Raw genomic sequence first — 22,175 nt, forward strand, 5'->3', positions numbered from 1 at the left:
ACGTCATCATGACGATTCATCACTGCATGATGACCTTGGGGATAAAAATAAAAATGGCCAGAGCTGCAATATTGGGGTTGAGATTGAACATCCAGCAGTAAAGAATAAATAAAAACACAAGATGTTTAATTTTATAGCATTATGACAGTTGGTCAGAGAGCTGAGGAAGATGGGCTCAGTTTTAACCAGCAGGTTGGTCTAAAGCTGGGCTTCCTGAAGTCTCTCTGCCTCTAAACCAACTCTCCTCAGAGACTCCGAATATTTCCTCCTTCCCAGACTGACAATGTCCTCGATCTCATCCGCCAGATCCTTCCTCCCACTTTCAATCATGGCGGCCACAAGCCTGGACACCGACCCGGGGCCCGCGTTCCTCTGTCCCCGGGCCCAGTGAAACAGCAGGTCCAGCACCAAGGCACCCAGGTTATCTCTGGTGAAGAACACAAAACAACAGACGCTGTCTCATAAAGCTGCCAGCTGCAGAAGGATGGCAGGAAAAGACTGTCATTAAGAATAGAATAGAAAATAATAGAATACACTTGAATATACTAGAAAAAAATAGAATATACAAGAATAGAATATACTAGAATACAATAAAATAGAACAGAATAGAAGAGAATAAAACTAAAGAGAATAAAATACAATAAAAGAAGAGAACAGAATAAAATTAAATAGAATAGAAAAAAAAGAAGATAAGAGAAGAGCAAAGAATAAAATAAAAGAGAATAAAATAGAATAGAAGAGAATAGAAATTCCCTTTTTATCCCACAATGGGGAAATTCTGGTGTTTACAGCAACAAAAACATTAGAAAAAATAGTCACACAAATATGGACCTTAGAAAAATGTATAAGAATAACATAATAGTGAAGAGTTAAAAGATAAACAATAAAATACTGTAAAGTGCTTTAACAATATAAAACTGGGGAATAAATAACCAATATGCAGCTATGGACATTTTTACAGTAATGGATATTTGAAAATAGCAGCAACATCAGAGATGTGCAGAATGACAGCAGCAGGTTATTTAACTGACTAAGGTAGAAACTGAGCAGAATCAGCATGAATGGAAGAACTGGTTGAGGTTGCTGGGAACAGTGGTGGTTCTAGAATCTTCCAGCTGCTGGGAGTCTTCCTGCTGCAGTGTTTCCTGGACGGGGCCGCCTGTGGAGCTGGTTGACAGTTGCCTTTTGTATCTATGCTTCTTTTTCTATGTCTGCTTCTGTCTCCTTGAACCCCAGTGGGCCTCAGCAGATGGCCGCTCACACTGAGCCTGGTTCTGCTGGAGGTTTCTTCCTGTTCAAAGGGAGTTTTTCCTCTCCACTGTCGCTACAAGCATGCTTAGTGTGAGGGATTGCTGAAGAGTCAATAAGTCGATGCAATCAGCTGCTTTTTTGGAGCTCTACTATGCAAGCTGTAAGGCGCAGCAATGTGGACATTTCAAGGAAAAGTTTGTTTATTCAACATTTAATTGTAAAATGCAGAGATGTTTCTATTTTTCTATAAATATGTTCAGATATTCCTGCTAAGAACACATGACTCTCTGACTTTTCATAATGCATTTTTTTCCACCTACGGATGCAGCATGAGTGGGTTTTTTGGGCGGAGGCTGAGATGAGCAAACAGAGTTTAATCTCTTGCAGCGTCCCAGATGGCTGAATGATGGCTGACAGCGCAGATTAAAACAATCCTACTGCTGCTTCTCCTACAGACGCATACCAACCACGTCCATCTTGATCCCGCAGAGGGCTTTTCTTCACCATGTTTGCACACTGATGACATGATGCAGTCACCTTTACAAGCAAAGTAAATCCAGGCAAGATTTGGAATTTTCGTTCTCATTATTATTTTAAAAATCTGGTGTCTAAAAGTATTAATACTCTGTTTTTTTTTGTCTCATTGCAACTCAAAAGATTTTGGTTTCCTATCAGAATCTTTTTATATCAAGGTTGAACATAAGCATAAAGTTCAAGGTGTGTGAATAATGCAATGAATTGAACACTGTAAGGTGAATGCATATCTTAATATGCATATGTTGATTAAAATGATTGTATTTTTTTCTCGTTATTTAAGGATCAACTCAAAACAATCCTGTGGCTGATAAATAAAATACTAACATGGCAATTAAAAAAAAAATGAAAACAATCCACTGGACTTTGTTTCCAAGTTTGAAGACGTCCCATCCAGGAAGCTTTTCTAATTCAAAATTTTAGGGATAGTTGTTGTGGTAATTATATATAACATTAAGATTTTACATAAAGACTGAATTACAAATACGTGTCTGTTAATGCTATAGTATTTCTCTATTTGCAAATTGTGCCTGAATGATGCCGTATACTTTTATACTGTCTGTGAATCAGCCTTTAAATCTGACAGATTTACAGTAGAACTAAATTAATGAACCAATTGAATAACTCCACAGAGCTTCAATTTCTACACCAGCAGAATCACATCAATTGGTAAAATAACAGAAATCAAGTTCACATTTTGCTTCTTGCTCTTAGTTACAACAAGAATCTGATATAAGAACAGATTGATGCTGTGAAATCACCCGTGAAACTTCTTCCTACAGCCAGAAAACTGCTGGTTTTTGCAGCCTAATGCTGCACAGGGAGGCATTTTTACTGCACGTCTCCATGGGGGTGGGGAGTACCAACATGGTAGACAGTGGCTTCACTTTTCAGGCTATTAGCAATCCAGTGAATAAATAGAGATCAATGGTTTAGACACATTTCCAAACTGCATTGATTCCGTCTCACAGATACTGACACCTGCTGGACATTTAAAGACATTACAGGCAGCTGATTGGACAGACTGAACTGTATTGATTTGATGACATAGGTCAGAGGTCAGCAACCCGCGGCTCTTTAGCGTCCCCGCTCCCTGGAGCTTTTTCAAAAAATGATGAAAATCGATTTTTGTTTTGTTTTAATGTGGTGTGGAGGAGGTCAAACTAAAATTATTAGGTTTTCCAATGCTGTAAACATTTACATGTCAGTAAAAAGAAACATTTAAAATGCAATTAAAAGATTAGGTCAGCTGGCAGGAACCTCAATCACTGTGTTTATGTCACACGGGACTCTATTAGCTCCAAAATCATTTCATTGAAACCACAAGGAAATAATTATATTATTATACTATTTATTATACTATTTTTATTTTATGTTATTGAACACAGGATCACAGTAACACTGTAAAATACTTTGGTTACGTTAAACTGCATGAATAGATAAAGTGCGGCGGCACCATGCTCTTACTGTGAGCTACAGGCAGGTTGCCATGGTTACAGGTGTCCAAATGTTCAGGTGCGCTCTGAGGTCGTGGAGATAAAGTCTCTAATGAGCGGACCAATCAGAAATGCGTTTCTGTGCCATATTACCTCCTCGTAGATTTACTAGTGTTCTGCTGCCGGCGGGATTCCTCCACTAGCTTGCTTGGTGTTGCCATGACAACGTAAATTATGTGAACTTCTGTCGATGGGGTCTTAAAATAATTAAATCAAAATCACAATACATGTAAGAGTAAAATAAAAAAGTAAAAATCATTACCCAAAATATTCATGAGAAATTTCTAAATTGTGCAAAGTATTTTTAATACATTTTCTCTTTCTCGTCACTAGGGGGTGCTGCAGCACCGCCACTTCCTGCGGCCATGCACCACAGCGTGATTAACTTTTTAAATCCTCTAAAAGCAACAGATTTCCATAAACAAACGATGTTTTCCTTCCCACCTGTGTTTGTATTGTATGCGGTCCAACTCTTCATAGCTCATCCCGAGGTTAATGCCAATCACACGCCAGTCCTGTCCGATCTGCAGAGAGATGGACAGCAGGTTGGCTTCGGTCAGGTAACCGCTCTCTGGGTCGCCCAGGTTCAGAGGAGGATACTGCTGTTCCTCCATGTTTAAGCTGTTCTCCAAGCGTAGAGCCTGAAAGAGAAATTAACAAATTTTAGGCTCTGATGATGTTTTTCAAGAAAGCAGCCTAATAACTGGAGAAGAGTTAAACCTCATAAAGGCTTTAATTTTATTGAAAAAACTTAAAGTCGTAAGGAAGCGGCCGTTCCCTCGTTACATTTCCGAATTCTCCCGAGTGGTGCCCGACTTTACATGAGTGAATAAAGTGAATGTGATTGGTCCATTATCAAGGGGGCGGGATTGTTGTGGCGGAAGGTTCGCAAGCAAGCTTGGTTGTGGCCGGTTTGTGGGAAGCATCTTGCTAACCAGTTAGCAACTTAGTGCTAGCAGGTCCAATGGGAAATTCCATTGGGACCAAGTAGCACTGAATTGGTGACTTAGAAACGACGCTGTCAAGGAACGCTATGGACAGAGGAAACATGCAAGAGGAGGAGAGTTTAGTGTCGGAGGTCGTGGATGAGTCTCCTCCGTCATCCATTTTTTATTTAGAGGAGGAAAGCGGGGACAAAGATGTTGTGGAAGAGGACGCCAGGGCGGCAGAAGCTTGGTTTGGTGTAGAAGGCTTCCAGCCGTACATGTTTGAGCCCTTGCCTCGCAACGCTGCCAGTTCTGGTAGCTCTACGCCTGCCGAAGACACAGACGTCCATCCCCGTGAACACTGGGACGCAACTCAATGGGAAAGGAAAGGATTCTGGTTTCAACCGTTGCGTATATTAGCTGCGACACATGAATCAAGATGCTATGACCGAAAACATTTGATTGACAGATGACCGTTGAAATATTATTGGCCAAATTTAGGCCCCGTCCACCTGGCCTAGATTCACTAATTTTTCACCAAACCAGCCTCTCATCCATACGAAGCCGGCGTTTCGGGGGTCTGTAAACAATCTTTTTTTTATTAAGCCTTCAGAGTGGGAAGATTTTGAAACGCCGTTTTCGCGTTTCCATCTTTAAGCTCTAACCGCATTTTTTTTCTTACACGCATGCGTCATAGCGTCGCCTCTAAACACGCATGCGCGACACATAACAACAACAATGGCGCCGTTGCTGCTAATGCTACTCACCCTGCTGTCGGGCTTACAACAGAATCTTCTTCTTCTGGAATATCTCCAGGAAGAACAGAGCAATATCGGCCACATAGTTCAGCACCTGAATTTGACTGAACCACGAAAATGGACCCGCAGGGCAACCATGTATAAATATTAGTGCGCATGCCCAACATTTCGTCGCCTGTTTTCGCCTATTTTTGCTTTGGCACCACAGCGCCACTTACAGGCCTGGCATACATTTTGCAGCGTTTTCATGCATTCGTGAGAACGATCACATTTATTTTACGTCTCCGTCTTTAGGACAAATGTTCTGGAAAATATCAGCGTTTCGTGTTCGTTTTGACTTCGTGTGGACGGGGCCTTAGGTGTTCAGGCTGACGTAGAACTAACTGGCCTGCAGAAGATAACGGGAAAAAAAACAACACAGATTTTAAGACAGGATTTTTTTTTTTTTAAATAGAAATGTTCTAACTTTTGGGACAATATGGTCTGATAAAGAGAACATTTCTATACATGTTTAAGCCAGAATGATTTGATATTTAAATATGACTTCCCTAAGACTTTAAAAGACAAAACAACTCCGGCTATATTTAACCTTAACATTCAGAAGGTGGCAAGAAATTATATTTGGGATTTTAACTGACAGGAAGTCTTAAAGGTAAAGTTGCGAGCCACTGGTGGTCAAGTCCTTTCCTCTTTTTGGCTACTTCCTCTGGCAGACTGCTGGGAATGTCTCCTCTGTAAAACGACACCTGGAAAATTAAGAAGAAGAGTCAGGACTAATCGACAGTTTGTTCATATTTCACTTTGGTTCCACTGAGCTCTGAATAAAGAGATGTTTTTATATATGAATAAAAAAAGGAAGAAGGTTTAGTAAAAGCAGTTTAACCAAACAAATGATCTAACTTGCTTTCAGTGGACAGAAAGCCAGATGACCCATGATTTATGCCTCTTTCCAGGTTCCAAGAACATCTCCAAAAAACACCCCATAGTTCAGTTTTTTCAAAGCTGCAAAGATCCACCTTCAGTCGTCAGAGGCGTACAGTTAGACGAGCCGTTTATTCCTCCGTTCTCTGCTTTTAGAGCAGCTGCTTGTATCTGTTTCATAGGGATCTAATGGCAGAACTACTAATAAGAACCACATGTAGCTCCGGTCACTGAAGCATGTTTAACAGAGTTATCAGATTTATTATGTGCAGCAGGGGTGGCGCTCCCAGTGGGTGCCCCACTGATAACACCTGTAATCTGCCAAGGAGGAGGAAATAGCATCTTGCGATTTTCATTCAGTTCTAGTACCTTAAAATGAACCTTTATCACAAACCTTCTTCCCCGGAAACCATCAGTTGTTTCTCCGACAGAAAGAGTGATTTAGAGGAAATAAACGGCATGAAGTTTGCTCAGAACATTGACACTGCAGCTGAAGACATTTCATTGGCTGCTAAACGTGGGCTGCTCAGTGGAGCAGAGGGCAGCACTGCTGCCTTGCTGCAAGGAGGCTCCGGGTTTGATTCCCTCTGGAAATGGATGGATGGCTTGTAAACGTGACCTCATTCATCATGAAATGTACTGATGATGCGACTGCAGGGGATGAACAGGACTTGAAAACAGCAAGCAACCTTTCCCGTTGCATCAAACAGGAGTAGAGACAGAAGGTCACTACCCATTCCAAGGAAAGCAGAGAGGCACAGAGCCGATGGCGGGGCATTCAGGCCATCGCAGGCTACCAGCCTGCACCACAGAGCGGCAACAGCAACATCTCTGCTGACCACACTGAACAGATTTATCCCACGCCTTAAAGCACAGAACACATGCCCAAAGAAGACCCCTCCCCCTCCTCACGACAATCCACTGGACTTGGTTTCCAAGTTTGAAGACGTTTCTCTTCCCATCCAGGAAGCTCTTTCAATTCTAAAGCTGTTTCTCAATCTGGGTACTTGTGCGTCCTCGTGAAACGTCATCAGACTCAGCCCCAGTACTGTTCCTATTCACTAGAACAAGAAGATGGAGAACAAAGTCCACGGAAGTTGTTCTGGCCCCTCCCTCTTTACCCAGCATGCATCAGAGCAGCTTCCGCGTCAGCGCTCACAGAGCTCAGAGCATTAAGTTAAAAGTTCTCTTTCTGTTGTTCAATAAAAGCACGTTTTAAAATCATTTGAGGCGAGAATATTATACTTTAAGCGTCACTATATGGAACATTTACTGATTTAATGCGTAATTTTAAAAAAGTTCTGATGTTGAGAGGACCGCAGCAATCAGCGGATCTTTTCTTATACATTTTTCTAAAGTCCACATTTGTGTGTCAATTTTTTTCTATAATCTTTTTTTGCTGCTGTAAACACCAGAATGTATCCATTTTTGGACAATAAAGGGATTTTCTATTGTATTCTATTTTATTCGCTGCTATGAACATCGTACCTGTCCCCTGACCAGTCCTTTCTGTCCCCGAGCAGGGCAGACATACACCTCCTTCACATTTTTCAGACTGGAGTAAAACACAAAACACAGTCGACCCTCAATGCAGTCCGGTCTGTCTGAGGAAAGAGAACGATTCAACACTGAACGACGAACGGAACAACTGTTAGAGAACAGCGCATGACTCAGATTAAAGATGGACTCCAACCTGTGACGATGTCCAAGCCCCTCTCAAAGCCGGCGAAGAACTGCTCTCCTTCCAGCAGGTCACACAGGTCTGAAGGCTGCGGTCCGTCATATTGCTCAGACAGAGACTGAACTCGGCCCTCTACCTGCACAGAAACCGTTAAATATTAAAGCCTGAGGTTTCACTTACTGCTGTGATAAAGGCAGTGGCGGCTGGCCAATAGAGGGCGCTAGGGTGCCGCCCCATCCACCCAATGACGCTGATTAAGACATTAAAACCATATATTTTTTTTTATGATTTAACTTTAAATAATTAAAATATTGCAAAACATATTAATATATATTTTTAGATGTGAAAGATAAATATTTAATCATTAATGACGAGTAAAGCTTCTTTCCATTTTTCATCGGACTGGTGACGTATTTCCGCCCTACGGTGCAAAAATCTTTACCCATTGACTGTCGTTAGAAGTTGTCGATGCGCAGGAGCTCCTCTGCATTAAAGAAGGATAAGAGAGTTCTGGACGCACCAAAGCTACGACCTGAGGTGACCAACACCTTCCAGCACAGCGCAGAGGCTATGAGGGTGATTGACAGAGAGAGAGAGAAAGAAAGGAAGAAAAATGGTGCAAGAACCGTCCTTTTCCAGGAGCTGGTTTAGCTCTAAGGCTAGGGTAACTAAATGAAGCGAGGCTAACTGCATGCAGCGAGGCTAACTGCGTGCAGAGAGGCTAACTGCGTGCAGCGAGGCTAACTGCAAGCAGCGAGGCTAACTGCGTGCAGCGAGGCTAACTGCAAGCAGCGAGGCTGACTGCAAGTGGCGAGGCTAACTGCGTGCAGCGAGGCTGACTGCAAGCGGCGAGGCTAACTGCCTGCAGCGAGGCTAACTGCAAGCGGCGAGGCTAACTGCGTGCAGAGAGGCTAACTGCGTGCAGCGAGGCTGACTGCAAGCGGCGAGGCTAACTGGGTGCAGAGAGGCTAACTGCGTGCAGCGAGGCTAACTGCGTGCAGAGAGGCTAACTGCGTGCAGCGAGGCTAACTGCGTGCAGCGAGGCTAACTGCAAGCAGCGAGGCTAACTGCGTGCAGCGAGGCTAACTGCGTGCAGCGAGGCTGACTGCAAGCGGCGAGGCTAACTGCCTGCAGCGAGGCTAACTGCGTGCAGCGAGGCTAACTGCATGCAGCGAGGCTAACTGCAAGCGGCGAGGCTAACTGCGTGCAGCAAGGCTAACTGCGTGCAGCGAGGCTAACTGCCTGCAGCGAGGCTAACTGCGTGCAGCGAGGCTAACTGCATGCAGCGAGGCTAACTGCAAGCGGCGAGGCTAACTGCGTGCAGCAAGGCTAACTACATGCAGCGAGGCTAATTGCGTGCAGCGAGGCTAACTGCGTGCAGCGAGGCTAACTGCGTGCGGCGAGGCTAACTGCATGCGGCGAGGCTAACTGCAAGCGGCGAGGCTAACTGCGTGCAGCGAGGCTAACTGCGTGCAGCGAGGCTAACTGCCTGCAGCGAGACTAACTGCGTGCAGCGAGGCTAACTGCATGCAGCGAGGCTAACTGCAAGCGGCGAGGCTAACTGTGTGCAGCAAGGCTAACTACATGCAGCGAGGCTAACTGCGTGCAGCGAGGCTAACTGCGTGCAGCGAGGCTAACTGCGTGCAGCGAGGCTAACTGCGTGCGGCGAGGCTAACTGCATGCGGCGAGGCTAACTGCAAGCGGCGAGGCTAACTGCGTGCAGCGAGGCTAACTGCGTGCAGCGAGGCTAACTGCAAGCAGCGAGGCTAACTGCAAGCAGCGAGGCTAACTGCATGCAGCGAGGCTAACTGCAAGCAGCGAGGCTAACTGCAAGCAGCGAGGCTAACTGCATGCAGCGAGGCTAAGGCTTTATCCTGCTTTCCCTGCCTCCTTTTCCAAAGGTCAGGATCTGATCCAGCAGGGATAAAGACAGCTAGGAATGATTTAAAGCACTTTATAGAAAAGGCAAAGAAGAATGAACAATCTGGGATTCACATGGAAAAAAATAGAATATAGTCAACTTTTTCTAGATGTTTGTTCATTTGCATAGCTGCTCTTAAATAAACACAATGTTTTTTTGTTGTTGGCATTCATATAAATATACGGGTGTGATAACTTTGAATGGTTATTGATCTATGTCTATATTGACTTTATAGCGCCCCCTGGATAAAACTGGCCTAGTTGAAAGAGGACAGGAGACGACAGACCTTGTTAGCAGGGAGGCACTGCAGCAGAACCTGAGCGGGATCGGTCTTCCGCTGGAGGACCAGGAACTGGACTTTGAACTGTTTCAGACGTTGATAGACCTTTCTGACCACCCCGCTAACGCAGCGCTGCGTGGTGTACCACAGCCAGTACCTGTTTTAACGCAGATAACGCACCGTCACAGAACCACAGCCTGGAATCCACAGCAGGGTGATTGTAAATTCATCAACCAGCATGGAGCCTTACCAAGAGAAATGCGTGATGTAGAAAACGGCGTATAGATGGGTGACATAGAGAGACACCTGTGACGTGATGTCAGTCCAGGTTTGGGCAGACGGATCTCCGTGAAGCAGATGTAATCGGGACAGATCAGCCGTATGCCCTGTAGACGCACTGCAGACGTTAATGCATGCTAAAATATTCTGCTCATGCATGTGTGTGAGAAACCAGTTCGGCTGCCTGTACCTGTGACTCCTGGTGGCAGAGGGATCTGGACTTTAACTGGCTGCAGGAAATGCAGCGAGGGATTCTGGGAGAGACAGAGGAGGGGACTGACCGTGGCCTGAGGATCACCACACAGAGCCTGCAGCTCTGACTCAAAAACCTGCAGCACCTGCAGAAAGAGAGAAGCATCAGGGATAATAGAGTCCGCCCCGTCCTTCCACTGCTGTGGCAGGGTTTACCTGTAGAGTTATAACACGAGTCTGAGCAGTGGAGTCAGGAGGGAAGTCAAGCTTTATTCCAGAGTCTAAGCTGGACACCAGAAGAGCTCCTGATGGGGTAACGGAGCAGGTATCCCGTACAGGTCTGGACACCGCTATAAACCAGGAGAAGTGGCTCACTGAGGAGCACGCCAGCTGCAAGCACAAATCACAGATATTCACCCCCCCCAGGAACACACATGATCTCTGTTCAAATAAGACTATCTTTACCCTGGCAGGGCGTCCCCCAGGATGACAGCAGTTCTCCTCACTTCCTCTCCGAAGGTGAGACGTCAGAGTGCTCCACGACTGACCGTCAAACGTCCGCAGCACCACCTCCCCCCGGCTTCTCCGGTGATACGGCACACAGACCTCCACAGGCTGCAGATCAATCAGATGAAATCAACATTCCTAAACTCCCAGCAAAGTGAAAAATGTTGAGCTTGAAAGACTTTTAAGCCTATGTTTTCACTTTTTCTTTAAACAAGCAACCTTTTAAAAAGTACAGCACCTTTCATCACCTTCCCATGAAATCATCATTTATATAAGCTTAGAAAAGAGTGTATTTCTGTTACAGTGGCATTAAGAAAAGAGGCAATCCTCCAGACTGGACTATTGCTGCTTCTCCTCATTGGGATCCCTAAGAGAGTCTGCAGAGGCTTCAGTGCATCCAGAACTCTGCAGCTGAGATCCTGATGAGAGACGGGATGATGAGACATTACCGCCGTTCTCCATTCTACACTGGCTTCCCATCTCCACCTGGACTGATTACAAGGTTTCCCTCTTTACAGATCAATGCATCCATGGACATGCCCCCCCCGACGCCCTGAGGTGAGGGCTCCTCAATCCACCCAGTGTTTAAAAAAGGCCTTAAAACATTTCTTTTTAGCAAAACTTTTGGTCCCCTTTACATGTTTTTCCTCTCTCTTTTTAAAACAGCCTTTATTTATTTTTTTATTATTATTATTATTGTCATTATTATATATATTTTTTTATTTTTATGTATTTCTTTTTTAATGCTTTTCTTTTTTGTAGTACTTGGAGGTCTTTTTAATGAAAAGTGCAGTATAAATCAAATGTATTATTATTATTAAGTTGGATTAATAACTCCGCATTTTTTAGGGAAACTATTCAATGACTTTAGAAATGGATAAAGAAAACAGAAAACATCAACAGAGATAGTGGCACAAGCCGGAAGTCCAAACCTCCAATAAAAAGAAGAATCAAGACCTTGTTTTTGTTTGGGAAACATGCAAATAGAAACGGACGGACGAGTCCAGAGAGAAAGAATTGTTGAACTGGCTGAATACAAATCCCTCTAACGCCCCCCCTTTCAGAGACATAGACAGGTATGGGGCATTGCAGGCTAACAAAGAAGCCAAACGACCCCCATTCCAAAGGGGGGGACCCGTTCATCCGTTTCTATTTGCATGTTTTCTAAACTAAAACCAGGCTTTGTTGGGCTGCTGGATAAAACCTGGAACTAAACGCTATTTCTGACATTTTGAATTGAAAAATCTTCCTGGATGGAAGAGAAACGTCTTCAAACCTGGAAACAAAGTCCAGAGGATTGATTTTTTTCTACTTTTTTGGAATTCAAGAGAAAAGAACAGAAATTAATTAAATATTTGCTTTGGAAATGTTTTAAACCCCATATTAGCTAGGGGACGCGGTCCCAGACTTTTCCATGCTGTGGCCCCTCAAACAGAATTAGCTCCTGTTGAGGGGCCCCTTTGCAAACTAACAGGTAATGCTTCAAAACATGTGAAAAAAAACAGCTTTAGGATTATTTTTCTTAGTTTCTCCCCTATTAAGTGCTAATTACATTAGTTTAGCATATGAATATTCACTAACATGTTCTTTAGACTGTATTATATTCTGATTAGGGCTGATTAAATCCACAGGCTCTCAAACCTTAACACTGAATAAAGAGACTTTTAACAAACTGTTGATTAGAAGAACAAACTGACATAAATTGGGAAGTTTGGGGCTTAATAAAATCCACTTTATTTAACAAAAATAAATGTTTCCAATGTGCAGTGCATAAAAACAAACAAAAACATTTTAACATCTTTAACTAACCGGGAAACTTCAGAAAGTTGCTTCGTCTGATTTTATCTAAAAGCCTCACTTTCAAATTTCCCTTTACTGAATATTTTTGTAAAGTTCTGTCCTGATCTGCATAAATGTCATAAACTCTCCTCAATCATTTCCTACCTTTAGGAACCTGATTCCATGAGGACGAAGTTCCAGCGGACGACTAAGCAGGACGTCATGCTCCTCCAGCCACACCCACTTCCTGTCGGGCCTTTTCTCAGCCCACCTCAGTTTGGTGGTCGCCGTCAGGCATCTGGGGGGGAACACCAGCTCTGCCCCCCCCGGCAGAAACACATGACACCCAGCAGAGGAGACAAAGAAACTAAAGAGCAAAGAAGAAGGACAGGTTTGCTGAGAGGCTGCAGGTGTTGGTCTAGAAACTAGATGCTGTCACTGCAGAGCTGTACCTGTGCTGGTTGAATCGCAGGTGTAACTTTGGAACTTCTGTGCCTGTAAGATCTGATAGAACACAATAATGATGACAAAAACCATCAAATTATGCAATAAAAACAGCTATTTTAAAGGAAAAGTCGCTCATTTTCAGAATCCAAACTTCTGAAAGTTCTTTAAATCTGAAATGATTCCATCCTGTTCAATAAATGATCAGTGTTTTTAATTCAGAGTCATTTCCATGTGAATGTGCTTTACTGGAGGCATCCATGTTTGTCAAAGAACACTACTGCCACCTACTGGTTAGTGACATTGTCACGGTGCGGTATCGGCTGTTGATCAAGTCCCAGTGCTGTATCTGGTGTTTGTCACAACGCGCTATTATCCAAGTCATCTTGAAAACATTCTTCTTCCAAATGTTGGCTACATATTACGGGTTTTTTCTCTGGCCAGAAGTTCGATGGCAAATCCTCCCTCTTCAAGTTGGCGATCCAACGACCAACCCGTCCGTGGAGGATCAGGAATCAGAAAGGTGGAATAACTCTTTTTTTCACTTTTACCCGATGTATTCCAGCATCCAGCTGCCATGCACGTGGGCATTGTCAGTTTCACTATAGCTCTGGTGAATTTCAATGGTGAAGTCCTCTGGAAATCTTCAATAATTGTTGTTGATTGCAGATGTGTCTAGTAGTTCCCATTGATTTAGCTTGGAAAGCGGGGAGAATGGCGCTAGGCTTACCGCACCGTGACGTCACTGCTGGAAGATGGCAGGAGGGAGGGGCTACTATATTTGGGCAAAGATGGCCGCTACCAGACTCTGTGATAGCAACGAAAATTATTATTTTAGTGTTATACTGATTAAAGGCACACTATGCAACATTTTTCAGTTAATTAATGTGTTCCATAACGTTTTGGATGATTAAATGAGTCATTTCAGGTTGAACAAAGGTATTCTCGGCCGCCCTGGTGGTCTGTGGGGGAAATACTTCACTTGCAACTGCAGGAGCACCGACCCGCACCCCGAGGGCTCAGAAGTCTCGTGAGAGTCAGTCTTGCTTTACGGCGAGAACTGCTACACCCCCCAGTTAAAAGCATGCTCGTTGCTAGCACAGTGGCGATCCTTGTGCAGTTATGCTACGTTCACGCAGCAAAGGCAGCAAAATCGCGTCTGCTGCTTCATTTTTACTGCTTGTACCAGTTAGTTCTGACGCGTGGCTGAAGCAGCTTTGCTGCTCTGGCTCCGCGGTGCAAAAGTGTGTCTGACGCGCGTTGGGCGGAGCTTCACTATCCTTTCTCTGCCTTGCAGCTATATTTGCTGTGATCATTTGGAATAAAGTAGTTTTAATATGTGTTTAAATGAGAAAATCCACCTGAAAACGTAATCAGTGCCGTCAGTTCATTCAGATTATTATCCTGCCTTCAATATTTTTTCTGTCGGAGCCGCTCAGACCCCCACATAGCAGCGGGGCGCCGACAGAAGGAACCCCTTCATCAGCAGCCTCTGGCCAGGTCGCCTCCTCGCGGTTCACCGCGGCGGCTGGTAGGTGTTTTTCATCTAAATAATCCAAACTGCATATTCTGCCGGCAGATTTCTGCATTTTAAGTTAATTTAGGCGTCAATAAACTGTTTAAGAGGAGTGATCATAGCCTCTGATCATCAGCGCTGTGTCTCTCTCCCTGCTTCAGCTGCTCAGACGTGCTGCGCCTGGTGCTCCAAAACGCGCCGCGGGACCTTTTGCTGCGCCTTGACGCGCGTCAACCATTGACTTTGCATGTAAACTCGCTGCTTCTGTCGCGCCAGCTGCGTCCGGTGTGAACGTAGCATTAGTCATTCGTTGCGTTCGCCTGTCTGCTAGGCTCAAAACCACCGCGCCTGGCTTGACGGAGAAACCAGGAGAACAGCTGAGCATATTTACGACAGTGCACTTTTACTTTCGCCCTCTAGGGGGAGCCTCGCTGGAAAATCAACACCGGTTGCATAGTGTACCTTTAACTCCAAATGAGTTAATTAATTATTGCTAGTTTCAGGTATAAATAATGATCCATTGATTATTCCTGCTAACTGAACTTTTCCTGTAATCACTGCTTACCCTGTGTTGGAGGCAAAGGAGGCGGGGTCGGAGGTTTGCCTAAAGGATTATCCCGAACGTCCATTTTAAGCAGAGGGAGTCTGTTCAGACAGTCTGGGATCACCCGGAGCTCATTGCTGTAGATAACCAGTTCCCTGAGGGCAACAAGAAAGCCTGTGCAAGAAAAGGAGATAAAGCTGTTTAAAACTCGCCAGCAAAGTATCTGCCGGTAAAGAGAATCTGCCGTCACCTTTACCCAGCTCCTTACCCGGTCCCTTAACCGGTCCCTTACCCATCTCCTTACCCGGTCCCTTACCCATCTCCTTACCCGGCTCCTTACCCAGCTCCTTACCCTGTCCCTTACCCGTCTCCTTACCCAGTCCCTTACCCATCCCCTTACCCGGTCCCTTACCCGTCTCCTTACCCGGCTCCTTACCCGGTCCCTTACCCTTCTCCTTACCCGGTCCCTTACCCGGCTCCTTACCCATCCCCTTACCCGGCCCCTTACCCAGCTCCTTATTCGGCCACTTACCTGGTCCCTTACCCGTCCCCTTACCCGTCTCCTTACCCATCCCTTTACCCGGTCCCTTACCCGTCTCCTTACCCGTCCCCTTACCCGGCTCCTTACCCATCCCTTTACCCGGTCCCTTACCCGTCTCCTTACCCGGCTCCTTACCCGGTCCCTTACCCATCTCCTTACCCGGTCCCTTACCCGGTCCATTACCCATCCCCTTACCCGGTCCCTTACCCATCTCCTTACCCGGTCCCTTACCCATCCCCTTACCCGGCTCCTTATTCGGCGACTTACCCGGTCCCTTACCCGTCTCCTTACCCGTCCCCTTACCCGGCTCCTTACCCATCCCCTTACCCGGCCCCTTACCCGGCTCCTTACCCGGCCCCTTACCCGGCTCCTTACCCGGCCCCTTACCCGTCTCCTTACCCGTCTCCTTACCCGGCCCCTTACCCGTCTCCTTACCCGTCTCCTTACCCGGTCCCTTACCCGGCTCCTTACCCATCCCCTTACCCGGCCCCTTACCCGGCTCCTTATTCGGCCACTTACCTGATCCCTTACCCGTCTCCTTACCCGTCCCCTTACCCGTCTCCTTACCCATCCCTTTACCCGGTCCCTTACCCGGTCCCTTACCCGTCTCCTTACCCATCCCTTTACCCGGTCCCTTACCCGTCTCCTTACCTGTCCCCTTACCCGGCTCCTTACCCGGCCCCTTACCCGGTCCCTTACCCATCTCCTTACCCGGTCCCTTACCCGGTCCATTACCCATCCCCTTACCCGGTCCCTTACCCATCTCCTTACCCGGTCCCTTACCCGTCCCCTTACCCGGCTCCTTATTCGGCGACTTACCCGGTCCCTTACCCGTCTCCTTACCCGTCCCCTTACCCGGCTCCTTACCCATCCCTTTACCCATCCCCTTACCCGGTCCCTTACCCGGCCCCTTACCCGGTCCCTTACCCGGCCCCTTACCCGTCTCCTTACCCGGCCCCTTACCCGTCTCCTTACCCGGTCCCTTACCCGTCCCCTTACCCGGCTCCTTACCCGGCTCCTTACCCGTCCCCTTACCCGTCTCCTTACCCGCCCCTTTACCCATCTCCTTACCCGGCTCCTTACCCGGCCACTTACCCATCCCCTTACCCGGTCCCTTACCCGGCTCCTTACCCGTCCCCTTACCCGGCCACTTACTCGGTCCCTTACCCGGCTCCTTACCCATCCCCTTACCCGGCTCCTTAACCGGCCACTTACCCGGTCCCTTACCCGTCCCCTTACCCGGCTCCTTACCCATCCCCTTACCCGGTCCCTTACCCGGCTCCTTACCCGGCCACTTACCCGTCCCCTTACCCGGCCCCTTACCCGGCTCCTTACCCGTCTCCTTACCCGCCCCTTTACCCGGCCCCTTACCCGGTCCCTTACCCGGCTCCTTACCCATCCCCTTACCCGGTCCCCGGCTCCTTACCCGTCTCCTTACCCGGCCACTTACCCATCCCCTTACCCGGCTCCTTACCCGGCTCCTTACCCGTCCCCTTACCCGTCTCCTTACCCGTCTCCTTACCCGTCCCCTTACCCGGCTCCTTACCCGGCTCCTTACCCGGCTCCTTACCCAGCTCCTTACCCGTCCCCTTACCCGTCTCCTTACCCGTCCCCTTACCCGTCTCCTTACCCGTCCCCTTACCCGTCTCCTTAACCGGCCACTTACCCGGTCCCTTACCCGTCCCCTTACCCGGCTCCTTACCCATCCCCTTACCCGGTCCCTTACCCGGCTCCTTACCCGGCCACTTACCCGTCCCCTTACCCGGCCCCTTACCCGGCTCCTTACCCGTCTCCTTACCCGCCCCTTTACCCGGCCCCTTACCCGGTCCCTTACCCGGCTCCTTACCCATCCCCTTACCCGGTCCCCGGCTCCTTACCCGTCTCCTTACCCGGCCACTTACCCATCCCCTTACCCGGCTCCTTACCCGGCTCCTTACCCGTCCCCTTACCCGTCTCCTTACCCGTCTCCTTACCCGTCCCCTTACCCGGCTCCTTACCCGGCTCCTTACCCAGCTCCTTACCCGTCCCCTTACCCGTCTCCTTACCCGTCCCCTTACCCGTCTCCTTACCCGTCCCCTTACCCGTCTCCTTACCCGTCTCCTTACCCGGCCACTTACCCATCCCCTTACCCGGCTCCTTACCCGGCTCCTTACCCGTCCCCTTACCCGTCTCCTTACCCGCCCCTTTACCCGTCTCCTTACCCGTCTCCTTACCCGTCTCCTTACCCGTCTCCTTACCCGTCCCCTTACCCGTCTCCTTACCCAGCTCCTTACCCGGTCCCTTACCCGGTCCCTTACCCGGCTCCTTACCCGGCCACTTACCCGTCCCCTTACCCGGCCCCTTACCCGGCTCCTTACCCGTCTCCTTACCCGCCCCTTTACCCGGCCCCTTACCCGGTCCCTTACCCGGCTCCTTACCCATCCCCTTACCCGGTCCCCGGCTCCTTACCCGTCTCCTTACCCGGCCACTTACCCATCCCCTTACCCGGTCCCTTACCCGGCTCCTTACCCGGCTCCCTTACCCGTCCCCTTACCCGTCTCCTTACCCGGCCCCTTACCCGTCTCCTTACCCGTCCCCTTACCCGTCCCCTTACCCGGCTCCTTACCCGGCTCCTTACCCAGCTCCTTACCCGTCCCCTTACCCGTCTCCTTACCCGTCCCCTTACCCGTCTCCTTACCCGTCCCCTTACCCGTCCCCTTACCCGGCTCCTTACCCGTCCCCTTACCCGTCTCCTTACCCGCCCCTTTACCCGTCTCCTTACCCGTCTCCTTACCCGGCCACTTACCCATCCCCTTACCCGGTCCCTTACCCGTCCCCTTACCCGTCTCCTTACCCGTCTCCTTACCCGTCCCCTTACCCGGCTCCTTACCCGTCCCCTTACCCGGCTCCTTAACCGGCTCCTTACCCGGCTCCTTACCCAGCTCCTTACCCGTCCCCTTACCCGTCTCCTTACCCGTCCCCTTACCCGTCTCCTTACCCGTCCCCTTACCCGTCTCCTTACCCGTCCCCTTACCCGTCTCCTTACCCGTCTCCTTACCCGGCCACTTACCCATCCCCTTACCCGGCTCCTTACCCGGCTCCTTACCCGTCCCCTTACCCGTCTCCTTACCCGGCCCCTTACCCGTCCCCTTACCCGGCTCCTTACCCGGCTCCTTACCCAGCCCCTTACCCAGCTCCTTACCCGTCCCCTTACCCGTCTCCTTACCCGTCCCCTTACCCGTCTCCTTACCCGTCCCCTTACCCGTCTCCTTACCCGTCTCCTTACCCGGCCACTTACCCATCCCCTTACCCGTCTCCTTACCCGTCCCCTTACCCGTCTCCTTACCCGGCCACTTACCCATCCCCTTACCCGTCTCCTTACCCGTCTCCTTACCCGTCCCCTTACCCGTCTCCTTACCCGTCCCCTTACCCGTCTCCTTACCCGGCTCCTTACCCGTCCCCTTACCCGTCTCCTTACCCGTCCCCTTACCCGTCTCCTTACCCGTCCCCTTACCCGTCTCCTTACCCGGCTCCTTACCCGGCTCCTTACCCGGCCCCTTACCCGTCTCCTTACCCGGCCCCTTACCCGTCCCCTTACCCGGCCCCTTACCCGTCCCCTTACCCGGCTCCTTACCCGGCTCCTTACCCAGCCCCTTACCCGTCCCCTTACCCGTCTCCTTACCCGTCCCCTTACCCGTCTCCTTACCCGGCCACTTACCCATCCCCTTACCCGTCTCCTTACCCGTCCCCTTACCCGTCTCCTTACCCGTCCCCTTACCCGTCTCCTTACCCGGCTCCTTACCCGTCCCCTTACCCGTCTCCTTAACCATCCCCTTACCCGTCTCCTTACCCGTCCCCTTACCCGTCTCCTTACCCGGCTCCTTACCCGTCCCCTTACCCGGCCCCTTACCCGTCTCCTTACCCGTCCCCTTACCTGGCTCCTTACCCGGCCCCTTACCCGTCTCCTTAACCATCCCCTTACCCGTCTCCTTACCCGTCTCCTTACCCGTCCCCTTACCCGTCTCCTTACCCAGCTCCTTACCCGGCTCCTTACCCGGCTCCTTACCCGGCTCCTTACCCGTCCCCTTACCTGGCTCCTTACCCGGCCCCTTACCCGTCTCCTTACCCGTCCCCTTACCTGGCTCCTTACCCGTCTCCTTACCCAGCCCCTTACCCGTCTCCTTACCCAGCTCCTTACCCGGCTCCTTACCCGGCTCCTTACCCGTCCCCTTACCTGGCTCCTTGCCCGGCCCCTTACCCGTCTCCTTACCCGTCCCCTTACCTGGCTCCTTACCCGGCCCCTTACCCGTCTCCTTACCCAGCCCCTTACCCATGCTCTCTGGCAGCTGCTGCAGCTTGTTATGAGATATTTCCAACTCAACGAGCTCCCCCAAGGAACCAATTTCATCAGGCAGGTGATGGAGGATGTTATCCGATATGTCGAGCGTACGTAGCACTTTCAACTGGCCCACGCAGGGGGGGACAGACTGCAACCGATTCCCCTTCAGGGACAGGTAGGTTAGAGACAATAACTGGCCAAAATCGTCAGGCAGAGCAGAGATGCGGTTGTGGCATAGAAGCAGCTCGGAAAGCGCCGGCAGTCGGAGCAGGCATGGTGGCACACAGGTAAGCTGGTTGAAGGAGAGATCCAGGTGTTTCAGGTGAGACAGAGATGACAGTGAATCTGGCAACGTGGTGAGGAGGCCTGGCAGGGGGTCGCCTTGTGAGTCAGGAAAGCGGTGACCTTTAAGAAAGAAGGGAAACATGGCAGCCGCTTAGCGACACTGACTGGAATCATAATAGTTCATAACATTCTAGCTATCCTTCTAAAAAAGCCATTTCTGATATTTTGATTAGAAAAATCTTCCTGGATGGAAGAGAAACGTCTTCAGACTTGGAAACAAAGTCCAGTGGATTGTTTTTAACTTTTTTGTAACGACTATGACCTGGATGGCTGAGAATCTTCACCAGCATTTCATCCTATTTACCTTCATTTGTATCTGGCCTAATGTCATTTAAACAAGAAGGAATCAAAAAGTCATAAAAGATCAGAGTGAGATTTGATTATAATATAACAACCAAATCACAATTCATCAGATCTGCAAGTCTTGGTTTTAGTAGAATCTACCTGACTAAAATGATGTGATAAATCAGTGTAATGTGGTGAAGTGTTACCGCGGATGGCCAGGGAGCAAAGCTCTGTCAGCTGGGGAAGGAGCTCCACTGCAGCCAGGAGCCCAGCCTGCTCCTCAGAGCCCAACCTCAGGTACTGGAGGCCCCTCAGCTGCTCCACCACAGACCCCCATAGCAGGGGCAAGGCAGCCGCTCCTCCCAGGTACACATCCAGGGTCAGCCTGGTGTCTGTCAGAACAGCTGAGAGCTCCACAGAGGGAGGCAGGGGGGGGGTCAGAGACAGGCAGGAGGAGGAGGCGGTGGTGGAGGAGGAGGAGGGGGGCTCCATCTCTGCTTCAGCCTCTGCTTTCCTCGCTCCATCTACCGGCTCCATACAGGCATGGACAGCAGCTGTGACGTCAACACCTCCACCTTCTGACGCGCTTTTCAGGTGAGCAGCAGGTGATGCCATCGGGGAAGGATTTCCTCATCAGTCTTTCTCTCCATAAAAACATAAATAAATGAAGCAGAAATGACATCTGATCGGCCGCAGCAATGCGTCCCAGAGGTTTTATTATTTATTAATCGTTCATGACCGATGACAGAAAAATATATCGCTGCGATAAACGGATAAAACTCCTGATCAATAAAATGTTCCTGGAGAAAAGCTGACCGTTGTTGTCGCCGCCATTGTTAGTAGGTTCGCGTGAGCCAAACCTTCCGCTAAATAATATAATAATGATTATGGTTATGTTTAAATTTAATGTGCTTTAGCTTAATTAACTTAGATTTACATGATAAAAACTAGAAATGTTTGTTACGGACCTGAGCGACGCTACAACTTCCTGCTCTAACAAGGTTTTTGAAGCCCAGCACCTGCGTCACTGTGGTGCGCTTGATATGTGTCAGCTCTTCTGTCGGTAAGAGCGGGGCTTATCGCAGGCATTAAGAGCCAGCGGTACTGAAGACCCCGCCCCTCTTTCCGTACCCTGTTTATTTCTATATATAAAACAAGCGCACAATGAGTAACGCCGCCAAAGTTTCAACTCAAAGCGGGACTGATTCGCCAGCGTGTCTGGATGATGCAAGCTCTCATTTAGCCACAAGATGGCGCTGTTTATTTTTTATTTTTTTTCCTCAGTACTTTCGCGCAAACAAATGTATGCATTCTATGTGGTCTCCCTTTTAGAAAAATAAAAACAGAACCTTTTTTAAACAAAAGTTGTAATAAATCTGACTGGATGCACAAGTTTTAGAGTTAATTACACTTTTACATTTTATGATCATTTAACTTTAAGCCGAAAACAGAAGATTATTTGGGATCAAAGAAACTGTTTTTATCAAGATTTATTTTTCTACACAGCTACATGCTTCCAAACGTACAACCCTCTAATATCACATCACTCTTTTTTGTTCACTATTATTTTTCACTTAGAAGTGTTTGCTTGTATTGTGCACAGCTGAAGCTAAATATCTGGTTAAAGTAATATGTAGATAAGAAAAAAATGTCACAA

The 22,175-nt window shown here is 48.3% G+C and overlaps 1 protein-coding gene across 1 annotated transcript; it reads right to left on the bottom strand.

Moving 5' to 3' along the window:
- Positions 1–99: 99 nt before the first annotated feature.
- On the bottom strand, positions 100–21,535 carry pidd1 (p53-induced death domain protein 1). The gene is made up of 15 exons (XM_038291270.1): positions 20,725–21,535; positions 19,880–20,293; positions 15,051–15,203; positions 12,978–13,029; positions 12,691–12,892; positions 10,705–10,854; positions 10,456–10,629; positions 10,238–10,385; positions 10,019–10,154; positions 9,775–9,925; positions 7,580–7,703; positions 7,375–7,490; positions 5,604–5,711; positions 3,726–3,922; positions 100–427 (listed from the first exon to the last, which is right to left on the bottom strand). Exons 1-15 carry the CDS (start codon positions 21,131–21,133, stop codon positions 199–201), a joined length of 2,763 nt encoding a protein of 920 aa, XP_038147198.1. The 5' UTR covers positions 21,134–21,535; the 3' UTR covers positions 100–198.
- Between the last annotated feature and the right edge of the window lie 640 nt (positions 21,536–22,175).

Source organism: Cyprinodon tularosa, unplaced genomic scaffold (assembly GCF_016077235.1).
Source record: "Cyprinodon tularosa strain WSP-4 unplaced genomic scaffold, ASM1607723v1 ctg298, whole genome shotgun sequence".
NCBI classification, from domain to species: domain Eukaryota; kingdom Metazoa; phylum Chordata; class Actinopteri; order Cyprinodontiformes; family Cyprinodontidae; genus Cyprinodon; species Cyprinodon tularosa.